This window comes from Anser anser (genome assembly GCF_964211835.1).
Source record: "Anser anser genome assembly, chromosome: 3".
Taxonomy (NCBI): Eukaryota; Metazoa; Chordata; class Aves; order Anseriformes; family Anatidae; genus Anser; species Anser anser.
The window spans coordinates 72,570,421-72,596,683 of record NC_139722.1 but is presented as its reverse complement, the minus strand read 5'-3'; the positions used below and the strand labels follow the sequence as shown (position 1 = coordinate 72,596,683).

The window sequence follows — 26,263 nt, the reverse complement described above, 5'->3', positions numbered from 1 at the left end:
TCAGTGTGGCCATCTAGAGCGCACCCTTTGGGAAGGGTTTGTTTGCCCACCAAGACCCCAAGACAAAACCAATGGTGTACCAAGCACAGAAACACAGGGGTGGATTAAAGCCCACATTACATGCAGAATGACAGCTACAAAAGGAATTGATAATGTCCCACAAACATCCAGCGTGACAATGGGTTAAAAACATGACAGTCAGCAGGTGAGAACACCTGGGGACTGAAATTTGACTGAAGAACACTTAAAAATTCCCCTCATGGCACACACTTGAATTCTTTGGCTCAAGACTTCATCCAAACCTCTTTAGTGCTCTTCAAGCTGAGACCTTGGTAGCACACCATCCCCAGATCATTTTGAAATCTGCTCCCACTCTGGAGGGAGGGGAGGAGGCCTGTCCACTGAGAAGACACAACCCCCCACCCTGACAGCCCAGTAAAGCTGAGCAGGAGGGTCCTGAGCTCTGTTGGCCGCACAGCTCAGGCCCCGGGGCTCCCTGCTGCTACCCGCACAAAGCGCGCTGCCTGGGCTCCGGGGCATGTGGTTCACATCAGGCCACTGCTTCAGCTCCTGGAGAACTGCAGCCGACTGCTCGACTCAGCAGCCATTTCTGGGAGCATAAAACATGAAACCCATTCCAGCAGCAGGCCTACTGAAAATTTCCAGGCATAAGATGCTGAGTACAATGGAGATAGATATAGCATAGACTATAAAATCAGGTACGGTATGTAGAACTGTAGCCCATCTACAATAAAAGCTTCAACTGCTAAGAGAAAATGGAGCAACGTTTACAGACGAATGTACGTCATAAAAACTTAAATTATTCTCAATTCCCTTATAAACAAAAAATGGAAAAAGCTGAACATTTGGCAGACTCACTTCAGAAGTGTTTTTAAAACCAGCTACTTCAAAAGCAGCATTGGAAAGTGGCTTTTAAATCTGCCACTCGAACCATCCCTTTGTCTGGATACATCTCTGCCACCTGCTGCCTAACTCACATTGGTGTTATTCTGTGTTCTTCATGTTAGACTTTGTCTAACCTTTTCCAGGGTTTAAAACAGAAGGAGGTTCTGGCCTCTGTGGTACTCCAGTGGGGACCTCTCCTTTATCTTGCCAGTCACAGGAAATTAGTTTCACGAAAAGGGGAACTCACGGATTAAAAGAAAAACTATTTTAAAAGCAAAGACAACCTATTTCTTGTACACCATTAAAATGATAAACAGTAATAGCATGAGCTGTAAATGGGCCTGATAAAGCCATCAATCCCAACTGATCCCCCCACGCACATCATTTCAGTCGCCCATCTTCCAGAAGGAGGGAATTTTGTTCTTCTCCCCTGCCATGCACCTGAGGTCTCCTGGTGCTGACCCTGCATTGCTCTGCAGGACTCCTGCAGAGTTTCAGCTGGGGGCTCCCATGACTCTCAGACCTAGTGGGCAAGAAATTCACACTCCTAGGCCTCAATGGACATCCAACTGCAGAACGAGCACAAATATCAACTTACAACATCTTAAGCCGTGTTTCTAAGATAAATCAGAGCCTAAGGGCGCTCTAAGTGGTGAGGTCTGTGACTGCAAACACAAGCATGACAGATGCACAGGATAAAGATAATAGAGTTTGTTTTCCTCTAGATAATCCTTTTACAGGCTGTTCCCTAGCCCAAGTCAGAAATTCAGTGACAACCAGGAGACCTGCCTGAAAAAAAAAAAAAAAAAAAAAAAAAACCACACACACACACACAAAAACAACCAAAACAACAACAACAACAGAAAAACAGAACATGAATCCACCCCAAGCTCCTCATGCCACAGCAAGACATTTTATGCAACAAAATCAGCTCCTTCAAAGACTGTGTCATTCTACGCTGTGTACATGGCTCTAGTCTCCGCATTATTTACACCTCTGATTTATCATGGCTTTCATACTCACATTCCTCGTTTACTCAGAAGTGAGAGTGAGTTAACTTCTGTGTTTCTGACAGTCTAAAAGGAAGAATCTCAAAGCTCTGTCAGGAAAGTAAAGAGCATGCATAACTGACTGAAAGCCAACAGGCCTACTGCTTGGTTAGTCTCCTCTTTCAAATCATGGCTACCCATCTTGTACTGCTTCTTTATGCATGTTCTGATATCAAATAAAGTGTTGAAAATACGCTGTCCATTGAAGAGAAGAGACGGACACCATGGAATAGAAATCTTCCAAGCAGTGCTAAATATGTGCAAGCCACGTGTCTCCTGGGACATCCCTGTTTTGTCTGTATGCATGCACAATCCTTGCACCCTTCTCACAGCCATCTCTAAAAATCCTGGGGTCCATAACTGCATTGGCCCCGGATAAACAGTTTACTTGATGCTAAAGAAGTCCAAGAGTATCACAAGAGGTAACACTTCCCTGAGTGGAGAGAAAGTGGCCTTAAGCCCACTTTGCATTTCTCTCTGAGTGCACTGGCCAGTTCATCCAGCAAGAAGTCAGTGGCTCATGTCAGCTACATGCTGCAGGGGCAGAGGAAGAAAAGGCTCCCTGCAGCTGTGGGGCTGCTGTGCCCCTGGGATCCCAGGCAGGATTTTGGCTGCACAACCAGTGATGACCAGCAATACCCTCCCCCTGCTCTAACAGCCTGGCAATTTCATCCGCAACAACAGGAAAAGACACCATGAAGATAACACAAAACTTGCACCAGGATGGATTTTTATCTCTCTTCTAAAACATACTGACTCCTGTGCTAGCAGCTGACACTCCTGTGACATAATTTCACTTCTATGAAATTGGCACTTCTACACCCCCAGCTGATGCCCACACAGGTCCACCTGGGCCCATGCAGGGTCAGAAACTCTCAGATGCCTCTCTCCAGCACCGATGCCTGCACAATGCTGTTCTGCCCAGCCTGGACGTGGGACCTGGGCAGGCTGCAGTGCAGTGATGTGATGCCCACATTTGTCCTCACCCCTATCCAGACAGCTTGTAGGTGAGCCTCTACCCCCCTAGGTGGGCCTACAAGGATGCCAGGTAGCAAGAAAGAGAGAGTATTGTTTTCAGGCTGTCATGCATACACTTCACCACCACTTCCCCTCCCTGCATCCCAGCAGCCTGAGCTAGCTTTGAAGTGGGTTGGCAGGGGACATAAGTCAGAGCTAGAGCATGTGCTCTTGCGAGCCAAACCTGCGTCCTGCTGCCTGCAGGCATGGCCATTGATCTCCAGGGAGGAAAACACACCTACTAAAACTGCACTGCCCATTAGGAGGCCAACTAAACCGTAGCAGCATTGTTATGCTGTGCACCTGGATCACTTCTTATGAACCTAAATCTCCACTCCATTGCTCTGCTTTCACATCAGCGCAATCTCGTTAAAATCAGTGGCACGTTACAGGGGCAATTGAGTAAAAAAATGTGGCCATGCAGACATGTGGATTCGAAGTCTGAAGAAAACATTATGCATAATTCTGATGGGAGATATGGATATGGCTCATGGAAATTCACAGCAGGCAACACAGTTTGGTATCTGCACCAGCTTTCACTTCAACCCCACCAAGCAGTGGTTACCCACAGCCATAAAGCACAAAGCTTTATATGCGTAGTTCATATTACACACTTTCTATGCCTAGTTTCATTCAATGAAATACTCTTATTCAAACACCTAATTTACTTCCAAACCTTCCCCAGCTCTTGGATGCTGGGATGTTTTATGGCAGATCCCCAAAGCAGAAGTCAGCTGCTGCCCTTCTTGGTACAGGTTTGGGAGTGCAGAGTTTGGGGTGGGGGTGTGGGAGGGCAGCAACTTGCATCTCTCAGCCACCTTCATACACCATTCTCTAAAGTCGCTGAAAAAAAATACAACAATTCATCTCTGACATTTTAACACCACTAAATGGATTACCTTCATCAATTGTGGAAGAAGTACGAAGTATTAACCAAGCCATAACTAGCCAGAAACTCAGAGCTTCTACTGTTCTTTAGGTATCTATCTGGTATTTTCACAAAAAAAAAAAAAAAAAAAACCACTTCAGTGACACACTTCAGAAGCAAAGATTAGCTTTGGATCCAAAGTCTTGGCAATTTGGGTGGTATGGCTCTGGTTTTGTTTCATTCCTTTACGGGCATCACAGACTTCACCAAATCATCCTCCCTAAGAGCTCTGGAGTAGTTACATTTTGGTGGTGGTGGGGAGGGATGGAGGTTGGTTTACTCCTTTCTCTAAAACCACCTCAGTGTATTGTAAACCTGCTCCTTTACCCTGTAAAGTAGCACAGATTTTATAATCTACCAGAGATTCACAAGTTTATGTAAAGTTTTTTCCATTCCATCTCTAGTTGAAGAGCACTTTTAACTTTCCACTAGAAACTGCCAAAAATTCCTCAGACTCACAAAGTCAGAAAGTAGGAATTCAGGCTTCATCATGCACTGAAGGAAAATAAGTTAAATCTCTCCATTTATATTTCACATCGAAAACCTTCCATAAATCAGAAAAGGTTTGAGTTTCCCAAAGCACGGGTTTGCTAAGAACAAAGCACTGGCTCAGCATTACTCTCTGTTCTTTCATTAGCAGCTCTCAGAGATTAAGTTTCTTCAGAGGGATTTGAAAAAGTACATGCTAAAATAACACAGTCAAATCTGCTTCTTCCTCCTCACAAAAAAAAAAAAAAAAGCACTAAAATATTATTTACTTACTTACCTGTAATATATTACTGCTCATACGTTATGTCTTGAAATTACACCAGCCCTGACTCTTCTAAATAACTTTATTCCACATTATTTATTGTAAAAGGTCTTTCAAAAAATACATACGTAGCCTTGTACCCTGGAAAGGGAAGCTGGCTGCACACGGTCCAAGCCTCCCAAAGTTCAAAACCCAGACAAAACGCAGAATAATGTTATCACTGTTTTTAGGAGTTTTCCGCAAGGTTGGACTCAAAAGAAATGGATAGGCACAGCTTTTCCTTCTCTATAAACAACCTTCTTATTCCATTTTCAGAAAGAAAACCTCTTCACTCAGATCCAAAGCAATGTCTTCATGCAAATCCCAGGGCGGTATTCCACATTTACCCATGCCTAGTCCTATAGGTACTATTATAGGTAGTAGGTGCTAGGTGCTGTCATACCCGAGCACACACAACCAAGGCAAATAACACGTCAGTGTACACGTTGTGGTCTGACAGCTATTAGCTGGGATGGTCAGCAAAGATTTTACCCAATTAATAACCCTGAAAAGCAGCTGAATGTATTGAAAAGATGCACTTACATCTCTCCAGGTTTGTAAAAGAGAATCCATTGCCAACTCCCTCGGTTTAGCCTGGGGATATCTACCACTGAATACACAAATAATTATCGAGGCCATTTTTGCAGACCGGTTCATTACCAACGTGCACGGACAGCTGCCTGCCATTACTAATGCATCCATGTTTGAACACAAAGTGGGAGATTTGGACGGAGGAGTGAAGGGAAAGACGGTCCTGATAATGCAAAGGAAAAAAAAAATCAGGGAGACAGGATAGAAGAAGTATTTTTCCTGCCATTAATGCCCTTTATAAAATCTTTTATTGTATTTGCTTTTATAATGAAGTAAGTCCTCTCCATTCATTGCAGTAATCACCACCAGCAGGTCTGCCAACCAGCATCAGCTGTTTTCTATTTCCAGGACAGGGAGCTGTGACAGCATCACTGTATCCCAAGCACAGCAATGTGGTGGCTCTAATAATGTCCCCACATCCAGCAAGATCTTGCCTACAGCACGACTTCCTACCATTGTCCTCAGAATAACAGCCACGGGCCACACTGAATGGAAGGGAAGTAGGGCAGATGTTGGCTTTTAGCATACTAATCAGCCTTCCCAGTGAGGTTAGAGACTTCCCAAAGGTACATGGAGTTTTAAATATTTCAGTAAAGAATTAACCACAGAGCTCTGCATTATTAACTTTTTTTTTTTTAAAGCATATATTTGGAGTCAGATTTTATTACCTCTCCACAGTCTTACTATGTTTCCAGTTGCATATACCAGCATTAACTTCAAGGGATCTACTAGCAGAGTACGTATCGATATGCATGAGTGACAGTGGCAGAACCTGCTCTTTGATCTCAGTTTTAGTTTGTGAATGTTGACTGTGGTCTTCCAGGAGTACCATGGTCATTGGTGGTAAAATAAAATCACCTGGAGGCAGGACAACCTAACCCATGACACTAGGAGAGAAAAACAGAAAAAAAGGAGTGGGGGAAAAGGAAAAAGAACAACTGGGAAGAAAAATTTCAGAAAAAGTGGCAATTAATACCTACCCTTACTTAATACCTTACCCTAGCATCGAATTAGAAAAATAAAGTCCTGCTCAGTCCACAGCTGAGGACACACAATTGTCTTGTGCAGAAAGGAAAAAACATTTTGTTGTGCTCTGCTATGTAAAGGAGCAACACAATTGCTGATTTAGCATTGTCACCAGGCTTGGGTCTGGCACAGGCACAGTGAGAACACAGCTCTGGTGGGCATAATTGAAGAAAAAAAAAAAAGCCAATTCAATAACAACAAACTCAACAATCCTGCCTTTTTCTTCCAAGGGATAGGGACCAGCAACAGGAAACATGGTTTTACTATTACCAGAGCTTTTATTATCATTGTTATTTGTACCAACAAATTTGGTATCAGTGGAATGTAAATCCAAGTCAATCCATTTGGTTTTGAGAGTTGGATTTTTTTTTTTATTAAAAAAAAAAAGAGAGAGACGATCAATGGCGTAGAGCTTTAAAGCCAATTCCCAGCCTGAGAGTCCAAAAAGCTTTCTCTTGCATTTGCTACCTGTGCCAGCGCAAAACAGAGCCCACAGGAATGGGACCGTCCTTGTGCTAGGTACCAACTGCATGAAGTAAGGGAAAATATGAGGCACAGAGACTTCACCTTGAAAAGCAGCTCTTGAAACTCAGCTCAGAAGAGCACAGCCTGAGATTGCTCCCCAGGTGCTGCTAGGTGACCTCTGACACCAGGCTGGCACCAGTGCAGTTCAGAGGCAGTGAAGTGTTCAAATACCAAAGCACCCACCTGGCATTGCCTGCTGCTTGTGAGCTCTAAACATCCCTTCACCAGCACTGGCCAGTTCCTATAATGAGCTCCTGCTGAAAATCAGCCCTTATTTCCATGACAGGAATGTCTTCTACCACCACAGGGCTTTGACTAGACCGGCACATCATGCAAGTAGATGTTTTCAGCTTTGTTACGGGCAGCCTGAATCTAGATGTTCTGTATGGCCAACGCTGGGGCAGCAGCCCTGCAGTGACAGCAAAGACAAAGCCCTAGCTTTGGTCCCTCTAACCAAGGCTGGTCACTACTGGCAAGGCAAAGAAGTTTGTGCTGCTCTACAAGTAGCTTAAGCAATTTGCTACCGTATTCTGGGTTGGCCATCTGCTACCATTCAGAAGCAAAAACATTCCATTAAAGTAACAAAGCTTCCTGAAACACAGTGATTTCCTTCCATACAAAGATACCCCCAAATACTCAAAAGCTCCTGCAGACATTTCAAAGTTCTAATATTTGCTCTCTCCATTTTTACAGGGAATGCTTGTAGAAATAGAAGTTAAAATAAATACATAAAGCCCAAAAATATTTATACAGCACAAGCATCTCAAGTTACATATTTTCAGGAGGCCTCTCTTGCTGTAAGAACCAAATAGGTCCTTTGTCATTGCCAAAAATCTTGCAAACCTTATTGCTGCTTTCATGGAGGCTCTTACGTTTTGATTGGGGTCTGTTTCTGCCATCCTTATTGCAATTATAAGCAGCTTGTTCCGCAGCCTCCAGTCTTAGGAAAAATATTCCTTCTCTCCAAGGAAAGCAGCAGGTTGAGTAGTAGCAACATGCTAAAATGAATCACCCTCCTCCTAAAGCAACCCTTCTTTCAGAAGGACCATACTAACTCAGCAGCTACTTGGATGCTTGCCCCCATCAGAATCTGGTGTCCTTCAATCATCTGAGCTCTCACTTCAGCTCTCTCCATTGCACTGACATCCTTACTTCTGGATGCCCAGAAGCAAGCCCGCGGTTTGTATATGGCTGCGTATCAAGGAGATGTGTGTGTGCACAATGGAAAGTGTTGTCTGCCGGCAGCCAAAGATATTGCCAGCCTTTTTAACACAAAGCCCTGTTGGAAGCCCAGCCCAGAGCCATCCTCACAGCCAGGATATTCTCTGCTCTGGCAGACAAGTAATCCCAAACTAATCTAAATCCATCTAATCATAAGCAACTCCAGGAAATGACAACCAGGAGTCCTGAAGGAGAAAATTACTAAATAAAAAGAGAGACAGCATTACAAAAGCTACCAGAATGCAAATGTTAGTGCCAATGCCAAACATTTTTTTGTGGAAAAAAAAAAAAAAAAGTCTTACACCTGAACATGACAAGTGCCCTTAAGTGCTCCCACTAAGGCTGTTTCTCCATGGTGCCAGTTCTCAAAGTATGTATATTCTTAAAATCACACAGATCTCCCACTATCCTGAGACCTTAACATGCTCAGACTACCACATGGTCTTGCCCAGGCCACCCATATCCATCATACACCCTAAGTTAGCAACTGTCTTCCTGCTTCCCCACTACGCTCTCTGAACACAGGCCAACGAGACTCCCTTTAACACAACCACCCCAAAATACTTGTTACCACCCCAAGGAAAGGCATAAACAAATACAAAGCCATTTCTCTTTTAACTTTGCCAAAGAGGCGGTCTGAAGTCCATTTCCACCCCTCCAAGATTTCTCTCTCATTCCCATTTAGACCTCGCAACATCAGCTGCAGGTTTCTAGCCCGGCCTGCACGGTGTGGTCCCAAACGTGAGCAGGACCCCGCAGTGTCCCATACCCCTCAGCTTCCCTCCCTGAGAGCGATCTAAACACCTGGTTTTACAGAGGAAAACGAGCACATTTACAGATTTGTCTGGCACTCAGCAGCCAGCACAACTAAGGGCATGGCACTTCTCGGGCTGGGCCTGAACTCCTGTAGGGTGGCTCAGGCCATCGCGTGGTCTTGGGCATCTGGTGGCAGTAAATGGCTGCCATGCTACTCCAGAAGGGCTGTCACCAGGGCACTGGCCATGCCTGCTGAGTGTAGGGCCCGGCAGCGGCCTGGAGCAGGCGCCTGGGCTCTGGCAGCACTGCCTGGAGCGGTGGCAGCCAAGAGCAGCGAACAGCAGGAGCCCAGAGCCTGCCGTGGCGGTCACCGCATCGCGAGCAAAACGCTACATCGTCTCACACGTCTCACAAGAATATTTGGCTCGCTAACACCGCTGTTTCGAGTTCACACTTTCTAGGTTTTCATTGCTGTAGCTGTGCACTCACAGAAGAGCTTATTTTTCTGTTGCGTTTCATTTTCTGTGCTTTCCTGGGGGAACTGACCTACTTCTCCTGTGCCTGTGTGCACTAGACACTTCCAGGGGCAGATGCCCCTAGAATCCTAGAACCTACAGCACAGAAAGTATCTAGATCAACTGTAAATCATTTCACTCACAAATTAAACAAATTAAGTCAACAAAAAGCAGGAACTAAGAATCACTTCCTAAACAGTCCCAAGCTGACCCTGAAGTTCACTGACTGGGAGGACTAGAAAGCAGGAGGGCTGGGCTACTCTTTGCATTTTCAGGCTCCCCAAATCTGTGCTCCGTCTTTGACCAGAGAAACACGACCTGACCACTGAGCTGAATTTATCCTCCTGCAACATACCTCTGTACAGTACAGCTGCCCTCAGAGGACAGGGAGAGCCTCAAGTGGAAGAGACCAGTGGCTTAGGCTGGGCAGTACTCAGGCACCAGTGTGGAAAAAGCATTCAGAATGCCTTTACAACAGGGGAAATGGAGCTGAGGAAAGGTGAGATGTCACTGGAAGTTTGCCTCTGACTACAAATGGAACCGTGTCTTCTGATCCCCAGCCCACCTCCCCAGTAATAAGACCTCAGACACGTACCAAATATGTGTATTAAAAACACATGCAACTCAAAATCACATTAAAGTCCCAGTCCAGCCGAGCCAGATGGAGTCTTTCTATCACTGCCATTCGCTCTTAAATTGTTTATAATACATTTACTTTGGGAGACCAGAAACATCAAGCTGAGGACACAGCTATGAGAGAAGTTGATGCAAAGCTTGGCTGACACAGATCACAGCACTGCGAACACAAAACCCAGAGCACCTACTCCTGCAAAGTGCTGCAAGCCCTCTGCCAAGCCAGCTTCAAGCTGCTACAGCCCCTCTGTGCATGAGCCGAGGGGCCATCTGCAAAGGATCCAGCGCTAAAAGCCGCACCATTATGTCACCAAACTCGGCATAGCTTCAAAAGGTGACAAAAGGGAAAGACATTTAGACTATGTGAAAGCTCAGCTTGGTTGTTCGCGCAGGGCCTGTTTCTGGCACTGTGTTGTATTTCAGGGGGGCTGCCACGTGAAGCAAGACACTATCCAGCAGGAACAGCAGCATCTAAAACTGGCCCTCCATCTGTCTGTCCAAAGTGATGAAGCACTTCGTTACAGAATACCCGGAGAAATTATGTGGCCAATTCACTTTCTCTTATGTTTGTCTTTTTTTTTTTCCCTCCCTTTTTGAGATAAACGAATGGGAAAACGAACATTCCAGCTCCAGGAATTCTGCCCTTTCTTCCGAAAAAGAATTTCAGCCAAAAACACTGCAGCCAAGTATGTAGTAAACATGACGACAAATAACCATTTGAAGAGTTGCCTCTTACTTTACAGAAGACATATATATTAAGAAGGACTGACTCCTCCAGTGGAAAAATAATCAGTTTAACGCCAAAAGAATACAACAGTCGGAAAGATTTGCTGGAACAGGGACTGACGTGAGATGCCCAAAAGGACTTGATGACTGAGTAAGAGTGAAATAGCTGTGCTGGAACAAGGAGAGAGGAACACACTCCACAGTCCTCAAAGGGTAATTTTCTCTGTTTAATGAAGAGTAGATTTGATGATCAAGTTACTCCTCAAAGAGTAGTGGTGTAAAATGTGCACTTCTCCCAACCACATTCTAACAGGTACGTAGTTTGGTTTGGATGCACCTTTTAGGCTTTCTTCCAGAGCAAGGAGAAGCTTGGAGTGACTTCCTTATAACACAGTTTTGGTATTTCTTCTGATGTAACTAATAATATTTCTTTAGTTTAGGAAAAGTTCTCTGTTTAGGATATAATTTATACATGACTGATGTCATTCTTTCACCTCGCTTCATTTCTCCACTACTTAGGGCTATCTGCTCCAAATGCAGACCAACTCTGCCAAACATAAGCCCTGCAGTGAAATGGAGCCACATATACAGACTGATTTCAGAGACACTGAAGGTTGCTTAGGTTCCTTTGGCACAAAGACTTGGAGAACCAGGAAATCCAGGAAAAAAGAGGGCCAACAGGCATCCCACAGGCTCTGAATTTTACGGACCATTTCCCTTCATTTGTGGTAGCTGTTTATGTCCTGCTGCTGCTACATAAACGCTGGAGAACCCTAGCCACTGACACGGTTATTATCCCCAAAGCAAGCCACGGCACTGCCCCACGCATTGTTGTGAACAGTATGAAACGCGCTTAAGCCTGAGCACACGCTTGCAGAACCTCTGAGGGGTAGAGGAGAGAAGGCCCCGTGTTATATCCCAGAGAGCAGACCTAAGAAGTCAGGGAAGAGGAATCAGAGTCGGTCGAGCTGTGTATGTCAGAAAGCCAGCAGCTGCCTGCCTTGGGAGAGAAGGACACGGGCGGAGAGGTCCAAAGAGAGGGGCGTACCAGAGAAAAGGACCCCCCAGCATGGAGGAGGTGGAGGGCATGGAGGCGGTGGAGGGCAGGGAGATGCCCACTCAGGTCCCGCTGGTGACAGGAGACACGGCAGCTGTCAGCACAACCTCTCCTATCGCCACGCTGGCCAAGACCACGCAAGGAGGAGGCACCGTGAAAACCCCCTTTGATGTTGCCCTTGTTAACTCTGTTACCAGCATAGCAGTTAAGCGCTCAAGCGTGTGGTCCGCGGCTCCTTTTCATTACAGGCTTCTCTCAAGTTTACCAGGGAAACCTGACACTTTCCAGGTGCCTGTGCATCCCCAGAGGAAATGAATCCTACTAAGGAGGTGCTGCCGACAGGCGCTGCCAGTGCCAGCAGCTAGGAATAAATCTGGGAGCCGGGATCAGAGCTTCAGGAGCCCAGCCAGCCAGACACGCAGTCTGCCCCCAAAACCCCTCACTGGTGTAAATGCCCCTTTGGAGAAGGGGTGGGCAGTGGGGATGCAGGCCAAACCATCCCGGCCCTACGGATCCCTAGATGTCCGGGGCACGGAGGAAAGCTTAGGAATGAATGTCCCAGAGAACAGACAGCACAGCAAAACATCTCAGCCCTTCTCATTTTTTAAATCTTGGGCTTTTTAAGCCGCTGTCTTGAACCTGGCAGTGCTTATTTTGGCACTGCAGTCTGTGAACATTCAACACAGACTGTGGGCTTTTGGATCCAACCGTGCATCAGAACAAGCAAAATATAGCAAATATATATGAAAGCGTAAACCTGAGTTCAAAGGCTTTGTATTGCTCATGCACAGCAGAGAACCATCCAGGCCACCTCCCGTTCCTTCAGTCGCTCCCTTACTGCCCTGAACACTTGAACCACGCTTCTCCTCGGAAGCTACAGCACAGACGTAGCCAAAATACAGACAGCTGGCCCCAAAGCCCTCCCTGCTCCGAGCAAACCGAGCTTCAACTGCACTCGAAGGAAGAAAGGCACTTTGGTAGCCCGACACGGCAGCGAAACAGCCGCTGCCTCCCAGCGCTGCACAATGGAGAAGACAAGCGGGGATGTGCCGGGAGGGATCTGGGCTGGTACCTGCCGAAGGGAGCCGGCCCCATGCTGTGTCCGCAGTGCTGCGAGTGCCCTCTCAAGGCTGCACTGGAGCACGGTTTGCATGCAGCGCTGGGAGAAAGCAGCGCCGAGCTGCACGAACAGGGGGGAAACCAAACACCTGCACCATTCCCAGTGGAGAAGTGGCCGCTTCACCTGCTCCGTGCCTCAGTGGTCTGCGGGAGCTGCAGCAACCATCGGCTCGCCCTCCACACACCCGGCAGGAGTCGGCACAAAGTGGGAGGTCATCGTCATCCTGGTATGGATGGTTTGCTTGGGCGGGCGAGGGGGAGCCAGGAAGAGTGACTGACAGAGACAGGTGGCTCAAGCAGGGTAAGTGCATCCCGAGATTTCAAAGCCAGGAAAAAGAAGGCGCTGGTTTGGCTGCAGGTTTGTGAGCATTTGGCATCACACACTGGCTTCCAAGCATGGCTTGGTGAGGAAAAGGGTCCTGTCAGGGAGGACAGCGGGACTCCTAGCTACACCTGACCCACACCAGCATAAGCTTAAGAACCACAACACCTGATGGCAGCCCATCCCAGTGCCACCTGAGCCACACTCCTGAGCGCTCCCCCTGCGATGGGGAGAGCTGGGTGACACAGGGACCCAGCTGCCAGCTGCAGAACACACAAGCTCTAGAAGAGCACCAGAAATCGAGCCTGGTGAAAACGCTGCTTCGCTTCATTGGTCTGAAGACAACAGAGCACCTGCAGACAGCTACATGCCACTTGGAGGAAACGTGAAGTCCTGCCCCAGGTATCTGGAGACTGAGAAGCCACATCTACCGTTCAGTGTCCTGCATGAGAAACGTCAACGTCACTTAGGCACTGCATGTGTCCAAGGGGGGAGCTATAGTTTTGGGGCACATGAATGCTCACTCAAGGCACTGGGTCATACAGACAAGATCCCATTCCCTCTGCAGGCACAGAAAATGCATGCCATGTCTTTTTCCTTTTCTTTTCCCTTTCCTTTTCCTTTTTGCTTTTCCTTTTTCCTTTTCCTTTTCATTTTCTTTTTCTGCTCCATGATCTATCCAGCCCGCCCTGTATTTTCCTTCTCTAGTTTCTGAAAGCATCTTCTTAACCATATGTCCAAGCCAACCTTGGTCCGCGTGCTGTCTGAAGAGCTGGAACTACAGACTTGGACAGCACAAGGGCTTTCATACCTCTGACACACCCAGAGACTGGTACAGAGCTATACAGTTAAGAGCATTACAGCATTGTCCTAAATAACTGAGAAGATACGTTCCTTAGAGCTAAATAAAGTGGAAAGTTCCCTTGGAGACCCCACGGCTTTCTCTGTTTATGTCACGCAGTCTGGACAAGGAGGGAAAATGAGAGCTGGATCTCCTGTCAGCAAGTCTCTCAGTCTGAGCCCAGCCTCTACTTAATTCCCTCCCAGATTTCCCCATCTGATGGTGCTTGAATACTCTGTGTACAAAGGCAACCAAGGAGAGCTTCTACAGGAGGACAGCTTTCCATCAGCTGCCTGTCAGTGTGTGCTCGACGTCCTTCCACATGCAGGATCTGGCAGCAGGCAACAAAAAATCTCTCTTGGCAGTGCACAGACAGGATCTCCCCCCAACCTGGCTCCAGCACAACACCCTTTTCTGTCGCTTCCTTGGCCCGAGAGCCTGCCCACAGCAAGCCTGGGCTCAGGCTCCACACCGACTTTCTATTTTGATGAACAGAAGCACAGTCAATTATCGCACCAGTCCAAAGCCAGACCTCGAAGGGGGAAATCTTTTTTCTTTCTTTCCACAGAAAAAAAAGCAGGGTTCTTCCCCTTCCTTTGTCGCAGTCCCCTCTGCTGAGCCAAGGCAGTCCCTGTCCCCCAGGGAGGGACAGGGAGCTCTGGCAAAGGCTCCAAATTGCCGAGTGAATTTGGGACAGGTCACCTCAACAGCCCGGAGGCTAGCAAGGCGAGAAAAGGAGAACAGGCAGGGATCATTGAGAATGCAGCTAAAAGATGTGAGAGCAGGGCCAAGGGAAGCAAAGGCACCCAGCAGTGGGTTTTACCCTGCGGGAAAGGACCCACCAGCCCTCCTGTCTGAGGCTGCACTTGTTCAGGGCACAGTTTGCTCTCCAGACAGGAGGAGAGTGGTGCATAGCCTGCACACCACCAGGGACAAGGAGCAGCCGTGCAGCCTGCACCCATGTCCTACACAGCTGCCCTGGGGCCAGCAGCCCAGCAATCCCCTCCTGCAGGTTTTGGTGTGCTCTGGAGGTCTGCAGCGGGAGGCACGCAGCACTTTACGCAGCACCATGCCAAGACATTTGTGTTTGCTCAGGAATCGGCTTGGCGTTACAGCACACTGGTGTGTGACTGCAAACGAAGACAGACTGTGTGGATGTTCCATCCAAAAGTTTCAGCAAAGTTTCAGCCTCCCCTAGAATCACTTCAGGCATTACAGTCAGACAAGCAAAAGCCTGCCCGTGTTCAACAGCTAACCCCTTTCCCTCACAGGCTATGATGTTTCTCGCGGACGCTGCCCACGCCGTCAGCACACCACCTCCCCTGCTCCCTTCCCTCCTTCTCCGGCTCCCCAGATGGCAGCCCCAGGGACAGCCGATCCCATTCCCCATCCATCTCCCAACATCACGAAGCAGTGCTACTACAAACCCGCTCCCAGGGAAGCAATCCCAGGCTTATCTTGGACGGGCACAGCACATGACACAGAAAGTAGACAACCCTGGATATAGGGGCACCCGCCAGCAAAGCCCCTCTGTGCTCAGCATCCTGCAAACTGCAGCCGTGCGCCCCGCGAGCCAGGCGCCCCACAGACAGAGGCTGTGCAAGGTCTGCAAACCTGCTGCAAGGACCCTTCCTTCCCTTGGTGCGGGTCGAACAGACGCTCCCAGTCCGTTCAGCTGGTGTGGGTGATGCCACGTCCCGGGCTCCGCCACCTGGCCCAGAGCTGCCGGGGGCGAGATGCTGCCAGCCTTCACCGGCTCCTCTGCGGACACCACATCTGGAGCTGGGGGCGGGTGTCCCCATACCGCCCCGGTCACCGTGACCCTGCGGCGAACGTCTGGTGCTGGAACACCCCCGCTGTGTCCCCCTGCACCCTGCCGCCAGCCGTGCCCCGTGGGCACAGGCTGAGGCAGCTCCGGGGCTCGGCATCGCCTGCGGTGCGAGCAGCGCCCCAGGGGCTTCACCGGCCCGGCTGCTCGCTTCGCCCCTGGAAGGGACGGGGAAGACCTGCCGTCACACACCCGGACCCCACCTCGAGAGCGGCTTAAATCGGACTCGGAGAGCCGGGGGAATCCTGACAGCAGCCCCAGCCTCGCTCGTGCTCCTGGAGCGAGCGACCCGAGGGGCTCGGACGGCGGGGCGGGGGAGCGGGGGGACCCCGCTGCGCGCCCACCGCCTGTCAGCGGGGCTCAGCCCGGTCAGCGGGGCTCCTCACCCGGCCCCACAACAGCGGGCACCGCCGGGGCTGGAAGCACGAGGGGAGACCCCCCCTCCACCGCCCCCAGCGCACCTCCGAGCGGCAGCGGGTCCCCATCCCCGCTCCCCCATCCCCGGGGGGGGAGGGGGGGCTGCAGCCTACCTGGGGCGGCGGGCAGCAGGGCGGCGAGCAGCAGCAGCAGCAGCGGGAGCGGCGGCGGGGCGGCGGGGGGCGCCGCCATGGGGCCGGGGAGCGGCGGGGCGCGGAGCTGCCGCCCGCCCGCCGTTCGTCTCCGCGGGGCTGCCCCGCTGCTCGCTGCGCGCCCCGCCGTCTCCTCCTCCCGGGCTGCCGGGACACTGCAGCGGGGCGGCCCCGCGGAGGCGGCCGCCTGCCCTCCGCCCCCCGACGGCCCCGGCCCCGGCCCGCCCCCGGCCGCAGCCCCGGTGCCGGTCCCCGAGCACCTGCCCGGACCCGCCGCGTCCCTGCGGGCAGCGCTGCCCGCCGCAGGTGCCGGGGATCGGGCTCGCGTCGGTGCTCGGCCTGCACCTCTGCTGCCCGGCGCACCTGCTCCGGGGCTCCTGCCCTGCCGCCTGAGGTGAAGGCAGCGCTCGCTGGCTGGACGGATGGCGTTTTAATAGCAAAACGTTGCGGGCTGCCTACCCTGGTGGTGTTACAGTGGGGTGGTGTTGGAGGGCTCCGCGGGGCACCGGGAGACGAACCTGGTGCCCGCGCATCCATGCGGGCTGGGGGGGCACCTGGGTCCTGTTTCAGTGCAAGGCAGCCGCTGCGCTCCAGAAGGGCCGTGCACAAGGTGGGTGCTGCAGCCCAAAGCTGAACTCAGGACCCAAACTGTGTGGCAGCATAGGTACACCAGTGCTGACAAGCAAAGGGCACCAGTCCAGTCCCCGTCTGGTCCCATCCCTTAGCTGTGGGAGCCTCCAGAAAACCCTCTTACACCAGTCCTGGAATATTTCCTGCAGAACCTGACCGCTATGGACCATGAGAGGCTTTTAAAAACCAAGCAGAGTACCAAAAGAGCGAGTCTCTAAATGACAAGGTTTCAGACTGCTAGAGGTAAGACATGTGTGATACCACCCATTCAATATGTTGCTGGCTGGTGCAGCCGCTTGGCTCAGCGTCAGACGGAGCAACTCTGGTCGCTTTCTCCTCTTCTTGCTTTTCAGTGCTCAACTCATTGCTCTGAATGATGCCCCTGGTGCCTGAGCATCACTGCTCCGTTAGTCCCCAGTTCCCTTGGCTTCAATTATCCCCTTCCTGAGAGGCAGAGGGGTACCTGAATGCAGCCAACCTCGTGTGTTAAATGCCACCTGCACCCAGACTGCTAAGTTTAAAGGCCTTTTCTGCGTTATGAATCAGGGACTGACTTGAACACTGACTACATACAGAGTTCTCACAGGGGCACCAGCTGTTCCTGGGAGAAGGTAAACTCCTCTAGCAAGACGTGGAAACTGGGGAAACAAAAAAACAAGAGAGGAATCTGAATGTTTGGGTCCAAATTTTTAGCAAATATAACTGAGTAAAAGATCTATTAGAGTTTGGGATCATCAGCACCACAGAAGACCAAATTCTGCCTAAAATCTGCAGCAAGAGCCTTTATTGGTGAGGAAGTTGTTGTTGGACAGGATGATCGTTTGGGAATTGCAGAGGGTGCAGATATTGGACAAGAAGGCTCAGCCAGTACTCTGAAAGGAACATCTGTCCTTGCCCTTAAGAACAAATGTGATGCTCAGTGCCTGGCAAGGCAGGAGGCACAGCCTCAGAAACCCCCTCAAGCACCCACCCACTGAAAATCTTTGTATTTCTCTTCAGTGTTTCCACACTGCCCACCTGGTGCAAGTGCATCCAGCAGAGACAGAGGATTGAGATATGCAGGAGAGCAGCCATCCACCTGGGTGAAACTGCCCAGCCTGCTCACCTGTATGTGCTGTGCACCTGAGAGGTTTCTCACATGAAAGGCAGAATTCCATCAAGAATGTGAATAACTCATGAATCAAGGAGGACACCAAGTTTCGATGAGTATGGACTTGTTTTTATGGTAATGTGAAGTTTATTCTTTTATTTATTTTTATTTTTTTTCTGTAAAGGTGTTTTCTGTAATTATCCATTAGCTGAATTGACATTAGCTTAACAACTAGGATTAACTTGCAGCCCAAACCAAGACAAGGGATATTTGGGATTGCCGATTCTTACTCTTTTGCTTATGCAAATGCTTGTCTTTCAAGCCATATGTGGCCAGGTAAATAATCACTGTATGCTGAAAGCCCCAGAGCAGATAAGTCGCAGCACATTAGCAGCTTGCTTTCTGGCTTTCCAAAAAACTCACTGGAGCAGATCCTTAGCTGGCAGAGTCTCGCAGAGCTTCTTGCCTCATCTCCTTTGATCCTTTTTTGCACTCTGCTAATTATACCAGCTAATGAAACAGCTTTTGGCAATCAAAACTCTTCACTCTTGACTTCCAGAATATTTGTCATCAATGCAAAAGAAAAATAGCTACAGTCTCTGTGATATGAATGGTAATCCCACCAGTTTATAAATAGAAGAGAAAGACAGACAAAGGCATGTAAAAGAAGAATATGAGTATATTCTGAATATTGCCCAGATATTTATAGGAAACTTCAAGGGTTCTGGACAGTGAGTTTATTTCCTGTGCAGCCCAGATCATGGACATGGACGCAACCAAGCAGGCTTCAGCCCCAGCATCAGTATAGGTATGGATGTGGCAGCATGAGCTGTGGCACAGGGATGGTTCAGCACCCAGCAGCTAAAGCCACATCTGCTGCTGCTGACTTGTGGCAACTGTCTAAGAGAGCTGGCTTCCACACAGGCTGCAATCTCAGCTTCAGATCCAAGTGAAAACACAGCAGCCTTTCACTAAATTACAGTGACATTTCCCTTACTTATGCATGAGAAAGTAAGACTGCTGCATTAAATGCTGCTAAAGGAGTTTCTGAACACTTATGCTAACGGTGTTCATCACTCATCACAACATTGTTTAAAAGATTTAAGACCCTTGTCCGGCAAACATTTTCCATCAGTTTAAACCTGCAAAAAGTACAAGGATTACTTATACGTATAAGCCAAAGCACCTATATCACTTCAAGATTAATGGAAAATTAAACAGTAATCATGTAATGCTTTTGAGTTGAAGCATACAATTCTGTTGGAGACCAGTAGCAGAGAGAAAAAGAGGCTGAAAGAGAGCCAGGTAATACCTTCTAGTCACATAAAACTCCTGTTAACCACCCCCTTCCTTGCAGGTTGTCCTCTTTCAGCATTAGTGTATGCACAGGTGGTAGAAGCACAGACAGCTGCCTCACATAAAATGTACTTTATGCTCATTTTTTATTAGAATGCTGAAAAAGAAGACAATGTAGAATATGTACTTGTACGAGCAATTCACTAGTAGTCAATAATTTATTTGCTGAACTTTGTATTTTCTTCTGTTGATCAGGGTCTGTCTGCACAGTGTCTTTAATGTATTCGTTAATTACTTCCATTTATATGTTTTGATAACTTTCCCACTGAAACCAGAAGAAAGAATTTGGTTGTTTTAATAATGAGATGGTTCAGGCCCATGTTCTTGAGGCTGTTTGGGGTATTCAGCCCATTCAGCTTCTACATACTTTTAAAATGAAAAAACATCAGATGAAACTGAAAAGTTAAGTGTTCAAATTGAGTGAAATTACCAGCTGAACGTCAGCGCAGCCTGGTTTCTTGTGAGCCCAGCCAGTAGGCTCATTTAGGCAGAGATGAAAGAAGAGGCAATTGTGTCATTCAAGAATGCGGGCACATGGGCATGGAGCAGCTAAGGTTTTTCAGGTGGCCCTAGAGCTGGCATTTCTTGCTTTTTGAGTTTTTTGTGTCTGAAACTATACCTTTCACGTGCCGTTCTGTTCACAGAAATTCTGATATTTTGACTTGGGATCAAAATGCTTGTCGCTACTTCTGTCGTGCTCCATTTGGCATCTCCTCCTTCACACAAAGCCATGTCAAGGCAGCTTGGCTTCCAGCCCTGCGGCACCAAATGGCACCACCTGTGGTGTCCCCATGTCCCCCTGGTAGATGCTGCCTGCTCATGCCATGTGGGCACATCTTTGTCCAGAGTGCGAGCCCTGACAAAATGGCTTCTGGGGCCTCCGTCTGGGCCACCCAGTGTCCCAGCAAAATGGTGAAGGCTGAGCAGAACATATGAAGCAGAGCAGCTCAGGCACAGCAGCTGGGAAGGACCACAACTTCATTCAGGACAATGGGTTTATGGTCAGAGAGTGCTGGCAGACGGGGAAGGAACCTGGTGCTGGCCTGCCACCTGCCCGCTGAGCGTCGCAGGCCTGAGCCACCCAGCAGAGGCCAAGCCAAGGGCCATGGTGGCTTGCAGCTCTACCCTGGCGCTCCCCTCACACTCCTGCAGCATCTTAGGACCAAGCGGAGCGTCTCCATCAGCTCTTTTTTGACTTTTTACTTCAGGGAGAAAAAAAAGATTAAAAACGTGTGTCTCTGTAGCTGATCTGAACAAATTCCATTTTTTTGTTTTGACATAGAAACTGAAAAATTAGTTATTCCTGTAGGCCTGATCCAAACTCCAGTCATGTGTCTAAAATAACAACTCTGCCTTCAGAATATTTCCAGAAGTTCATTACATTCATCTATTTATTCTAAGATTGTTTCATTCAGTCATTTTTCTTGCTTTTTTATCAGCCTGCCTAAGTAGGAATGTCTTGGTTATTGCTACAGCTGCCTCCAACCTCTGATTCTCCTTCTCCTTCCAGCACTCTGTCTACACAGAGACTAATTACCCAACATGACGAGAGTGGGTGGCAGAAGGAGATCACGGCTCCTCTCCATTAAACAACTTCAGTGTCTAGAATGAATGAACATTTCCCTTTGAGTGTTTGGACATGGAGATAGCACAGCATTACTCTAAAATGTGATATTTTCAGAATAGTTAGAATATGATGACATGATTCCTCATTCCTCATCTCCTGGCGATTTTCTTTATAACATTGAGTTGATGTAATTCGACCATATAGAGTTGTAATCTTTGCTATTTCACCAGACACCTTTCAGCACTGCAACTAGTCAGCAGTAAAATAGCAGAATACAAGTTCTGCTTCTGAAAGTCTTTGCAAAATTTATGTTTAAAGCCTCAAGAACAAGTTCTCTTTGCTCTGGCACAGTTTCACAAAACCTGAGCATAGCTCTGGGACTGACAGCTCAATCAAAAGTGAGGTGGGTAAATGCAGCAAGCCCTAAAGTTTGTCAAACCTGGGTGCCGTTGACTGCCTGGAGCACACAGATATGGGACCTCTGCCAGTGTGATGTCTGGACATGAATGCTCACATCCTGGGGGCTGTCAGGAGAAAGACTAACTGACTTGAAATTCAGTGGCAGGCACCATGAAAGAAGCAAACTTGGCTAACTAGATTCAAGACCCTTTCAACTGCTGAAGCTCGCAGTCAGCACAAAGAAGTATTGAGTCCTGAAAGCTTCACCTTGGCAAGCAGCAGTCTAACAAAAAGCGTGTCAGCTTGGCCACTCTTACAGTGGGTTCTTCCAAATTAAACATGATTGTGGCTGCTGCTAAAAGAGGAAAAAAATGCCTCATCCTGCTGTACTGAGCCCTCCGCAACAGAAGATCATTTAACTGGAAAGGCACATGGGGTTTCAAAGCAGCAGTTTCTGCATGGCTTTTGTGCCTCCACATTGCAGCTGGTGGTAACATCAAGACACCACTCTGAAGAAAAGTCTCAAGTGGAGATAGAGTACTCATGGGGATTTTTCTTTCCATCTGTCCGAACTCCGTACTCATACGGACTGTGTGATCAAAGTCTCAGAGGATTTATCTCCTAACTCAAATAAATGTGTGCAGGACCCGTATAAATTCTGCTGATTTAGAGATTTTCCAATGCTCATTTTCCTTAACTGTTCCCCTCCACTCCATCAGGGAACAAGCGACAAGCCCACCTGTGATAGGCACACTCCAAAAAAATCATTTTCCTGGAAACTCGGGAGTACAAAAGCAAACCTATTTTTTTACAGCAGTAGAGCACACTCCTCTGAAGACCTTCTGTCAAAAAAGCAAGCTATTGTTATGTTTCTTTATTTGGCAAGAAAACACCAAAATTGATCAATGGCTTGGGGTTACTTTTTCCTTAATGACTGTAACTGCTTTGCTCTTGCAGTGGTTTTTTTTAGGGATATTGTTTACTTCAGCTTCAATCCCACTCAAAACACTTGGAATTCAAATAAACTGCATTGCATTGCATTTTCTGGCAGGCACCCAGTGCAATGAATTTCTAACTAGTGTTTGATTTTGTCAGTTACAAGGCAGAGAGGCATCTCACTAGTCAAGACTAAGTCTTGCAGTTGCTACACAGCATGACCCCATGAATTTGCTGCCAGTCACATTACTGAAGTCACAATACCACTCAGTAACAGAACCCCTAAAAATACAGTAAAGCATACATAGTGATTTTCTGACTTAGGAGGCTTTGAACCTGTGGTATTTAATACCTGGAATTAATTGTGGGTGTATCTACTGACATCTAGAAGAAAGATAAAAGATTTTCAAGCTTCAGGGTGACTCACAATGAATTAAAACATTTGGAGTTATTTGTGGTTGCGGATCTTAAAGACATAACTGCAAAAAGTGCCGACCAGACATGACTTTTAATTAATTACATAGACAAGAAGAACAAATTAACTTTCTAGTGTAAGAGATCTTCCCAAAAACATAATACCCCCCCCAAAAAAAACCACTGATGCTGTATATATTTTCAATTCAAGATTTCCTGAAGAGCTTCGCAACTTGCTAAACATGTGATGAACATAAAGAAAAAAATAGAAGTCAGACCTATTGAATGCTCTAACCCATGCACAGCACAGGATGTTTAATACTAGTTTTAAGGGGGATCCTGACCAACTCCCACTTACATGATGTTTGCACATGGGACTTAGCCAGAGTACCCCCAATTCTTCACACACTGCAGACAAGTCTCCTGCAGTACTCAGATGGTTGTTCTTTCCCTTCCTCTTCAGAAAGAGCCCGCCCCGACACACACCATGGAGCCCGATTGCCTAAATCTTTGTGTCAGCCTGGAGTCTGGAAACAATGCTTCTGTTGCATAAGCCAGCCCCCAAAACATTGACGGGGTGGGCCTGATTTCTTCATGAATGAGCCTCTCTGTCACCAGGGCCATGAGGAAGGCCAGATCCTCAAAGCAAGCTCCAGCTACCACCCTACAATAGCTGGGTATTTCTGCTAACGTGCTCGCCAGCAAGCACTGTTGGTGTTCAGCTGTTACAACTCATCACTAAGGAAAGTTTCCCTGTCTGTGCGGTTGCCATCACCACCAGATCCACATCTGGGAGGGCAGCGTGTCCTACAGACACAGCTGGGGCTGTTGGATGGGGCTGGAGGGCACTGCCACAGGCTCCAGCTCTGCCCATAACCCAGGGAGAAAGGGGATGTTTGGCTGATGTGAGGTTCCCTGAGCTGAGTGGGGATAGCTCTGCTGCTACTGCCTTCGGAGAAAGATGTTTCTAACACGAAAAGGCTCTACATACTTTAAGTGCTAGTTTGGAAACATGGCATTGGGCCACCCTGGCACAGCTCTTCTGCAGCATTTGTTTCATTCAGGGCGCTTTATCCTTCAGCTTTGCATGGATGAAATTCTTTCTCTGCTTCAGGGACAAGGCACCTTTACTGAGACGCCTGACCTGGGAGTGTGGATTATGGGCTGTCAGTATCCAGGTGCAATAAAGGGAGCTGGACTTACCCCGGCAGCAGGAGGACCCATCTAATGCTTCTTCCTGCTCCATCCTAGCATCACTGTCCCCTGATAACTTTTTGATGGCCTCCCTTGGACATTGACCTTCCCTTACATCATAACCTTGGAACCACATCCTCAGCAATTCTCACCTCCACACTGATACCCTCGTGATTATCTGGCGTCTTTAACCTTTTCCCTTGATTTGTTCTTAATCTGTGGTCTATGTTTGAGACTCCCTGAAAGAGATCTTGCCTTTTCCATGGACTGCTCTGTTGTTGGTCTGCTTGACTGTGATGATGATGTCCACTTTAGCACTGCTCTCTGTGTCTGGCAGGTCATTACCAGCTTCCTCTAAGTCCCCTCAGTCCTTTATTTGAATGTCATCTTTCACTTGCTCCTTCCTCTAGATAAAACTCTTTCTGGGTCTCACTTTTCTTCACCTTCTACAGTCTCTCTAAAATCTCTCATTTCTTGTCAGTCCTCATAGCCAGAACCCTCTTCCTTAATTCACATGATTTCACAGCCTTCCTCCATCCCACTTCTGTCTGCTCTTGCACATATTCCCTTCAGAGTGCTACTCTAAATCATTTTCTTAACTCTCCATTTTTTCCTCTTGTTTCCCAGCACCTACTGACTCCACTTCATCAAATACTAGCTCCTCTTTTCACCTTTCAGACCCTTCCCTAGGTGATCATTTTCACCCTCCATCATCCTTAAGCCTTTGACATTGCCTTGCTTTCTCCCATATAGGCCTTCTGCGTGCAAAAATTTGCCATAAAGGGCTGTTCTCTGCTTCTTTAAGAAGGCACTCAGCTCTCAGGTTTCTCACCCTGCCTAAGCAGAATGACTCCTCTTCCTTCCATCCTTCCCTTCTTCAGCACCAGCTTGGAAAACGGAGTTGTACCATGGCCTGCCCACATTGGGACACTCAGAATAAAAATATTGGAACTCATGAAAAGTGTGAAGTGAAACTGGCGTCATAACAACAGCCAAATCATCCTCACTTTGAATGAGAACATCCATGCAGATGGATGGAGATGAAATTTAAGCACTCTGCATCACACTTATACTTCCAGGTAATCTAGATTACTTCTGCAGGCATCCATGTTTAAAAAAAAAAAAAAAAAAAAAAAAAGAACACCACATCATGGTCAATTCTTAGCAGCTTCTTGTGCCTGGCTGTTATATGTCTTTCCTTTTTCTGCCTGTAGGCACTTCTTGGCAGGGTTCATCTCATTTCTCCTGCTGTACAACAGCCAGAAGAACACAATCTCAATTTCAGTGGGGCTCTGGCGGCACCGGCACCGGGTGGCAGTACCCCATCCAAACACTGCAAGGGGAATTGGCATGAGTTTTCTGGCAAGAGGAGAAGAGGCTGCCTGAAGGGAAACCGCTGTTGCAAGTAGAATGCAAAACTCAGTATTTCCTCATACTTGGGATGCTTGGCACAGAAGTTATGAAAATAAAGGACAATCAACTCTTTTCTAGGGAAATGGGTACAAAGATAATTTTGATGGAAAATCTTTTCATAAAACCATTTCCCCCATGAGAATGTTGGCATTTAAATGCATTTTGAAAGCAAAGAAAAATGCTTAAATCGTTCTCTGCTGCCAGGCAGGAACACTGCATTTCAGATTTGTCTCAAGAACTTCCTGAGCAAGGGGGTTTGACGTGTTAACTTCACTCTTAGTTGTGGTTAACTCCTGCTAAGTGCCAATATTGCTATGAGTCTATTGATTGCTTTTCAGGCTGCAAAACAGAGGAATGTTTGGATTATCCTCACTCTTAATAAACCGCACGCCAATTGAAATGGAGATAAGATTATTGCAGACCAAGTCTTCTGAAGTAAAATATGCAGAAAATGATTCTCATTTCTTTTCCATGAGAGGATACTGAAGCACACATTATGATTCAATCAGTTGAATATTTGGCTGCCTCACCTGGCTTTTGCTGTCTTGAGTGAATGGTTGATAAATGGTGTAAAACTGGAAAAACTAGATCTTTGCTAATTAATTTTGCCAGTAGCTAGATGGTTAACCAAAGGAATCTGTTGCATTCAACACTGATTTCCAATGGGTCCATTAGAGCCAAACATTTTCCAAAGTGTTTCAAAATTGAAGTGGTAGCAGTTTAGACATAGGGCAAACAGGAACTAGGAAAACTGCCCACCAGAGATGCTCCAAATCTCTAAGAGGTCAATCAAATATAAAGGTATTGCCTCTTGTTCAGTAAATCCCTCAGCTGTAGACCACTGC

The 26,263-nt window shown here is 47.7% G+C and overlaps 1 protein-coding gene and 1 long non-coding RNA gene across 4 annotated transcripts in view; one reads left to right on the top strand and one right to left on the bottom strand.

Annotated features, from left to right (window-relative positions):
• The window catches only part of FNDC1 (fibronectin type III domain containing 1), a 66,621-nt gene extending 50,054 nt beyond the window's left edge, over nt 1-16,567 (bottom strand). For all 3 annotated transcript variants that reach the window (XM_083830261.1, XM_083830262.1, XM_083830263.1), the window contains exon 1: nt 16,381-16,567. In XM_083830261.1, the coding sequence (XP_083686387.1) occupies nt 16,381-16,459 (79 nt within the window). In that variant the 5' untranslated portion in view covers nt 16,460-16,567. The remainder of the gene's footprint in view (nt 1-16,380) is intronic.
• Nucleotides 16,568-16,667: 100 nt separating this feature from the next.
• On the top strand, nt 16,668-23,257 carry LOC310897080. The gene is made up of 3 exons (XR_014582032.1): nt 16,668-17,292; nt 17,403-18,274; nt 21,006-23,257. It is a non-coding gene; the product is annotated as an uncharacterized lncRNA (long non-coding RNA).
• Nucleotides 23,258-26,263: the final 3,006 nt, after the last annotated feature.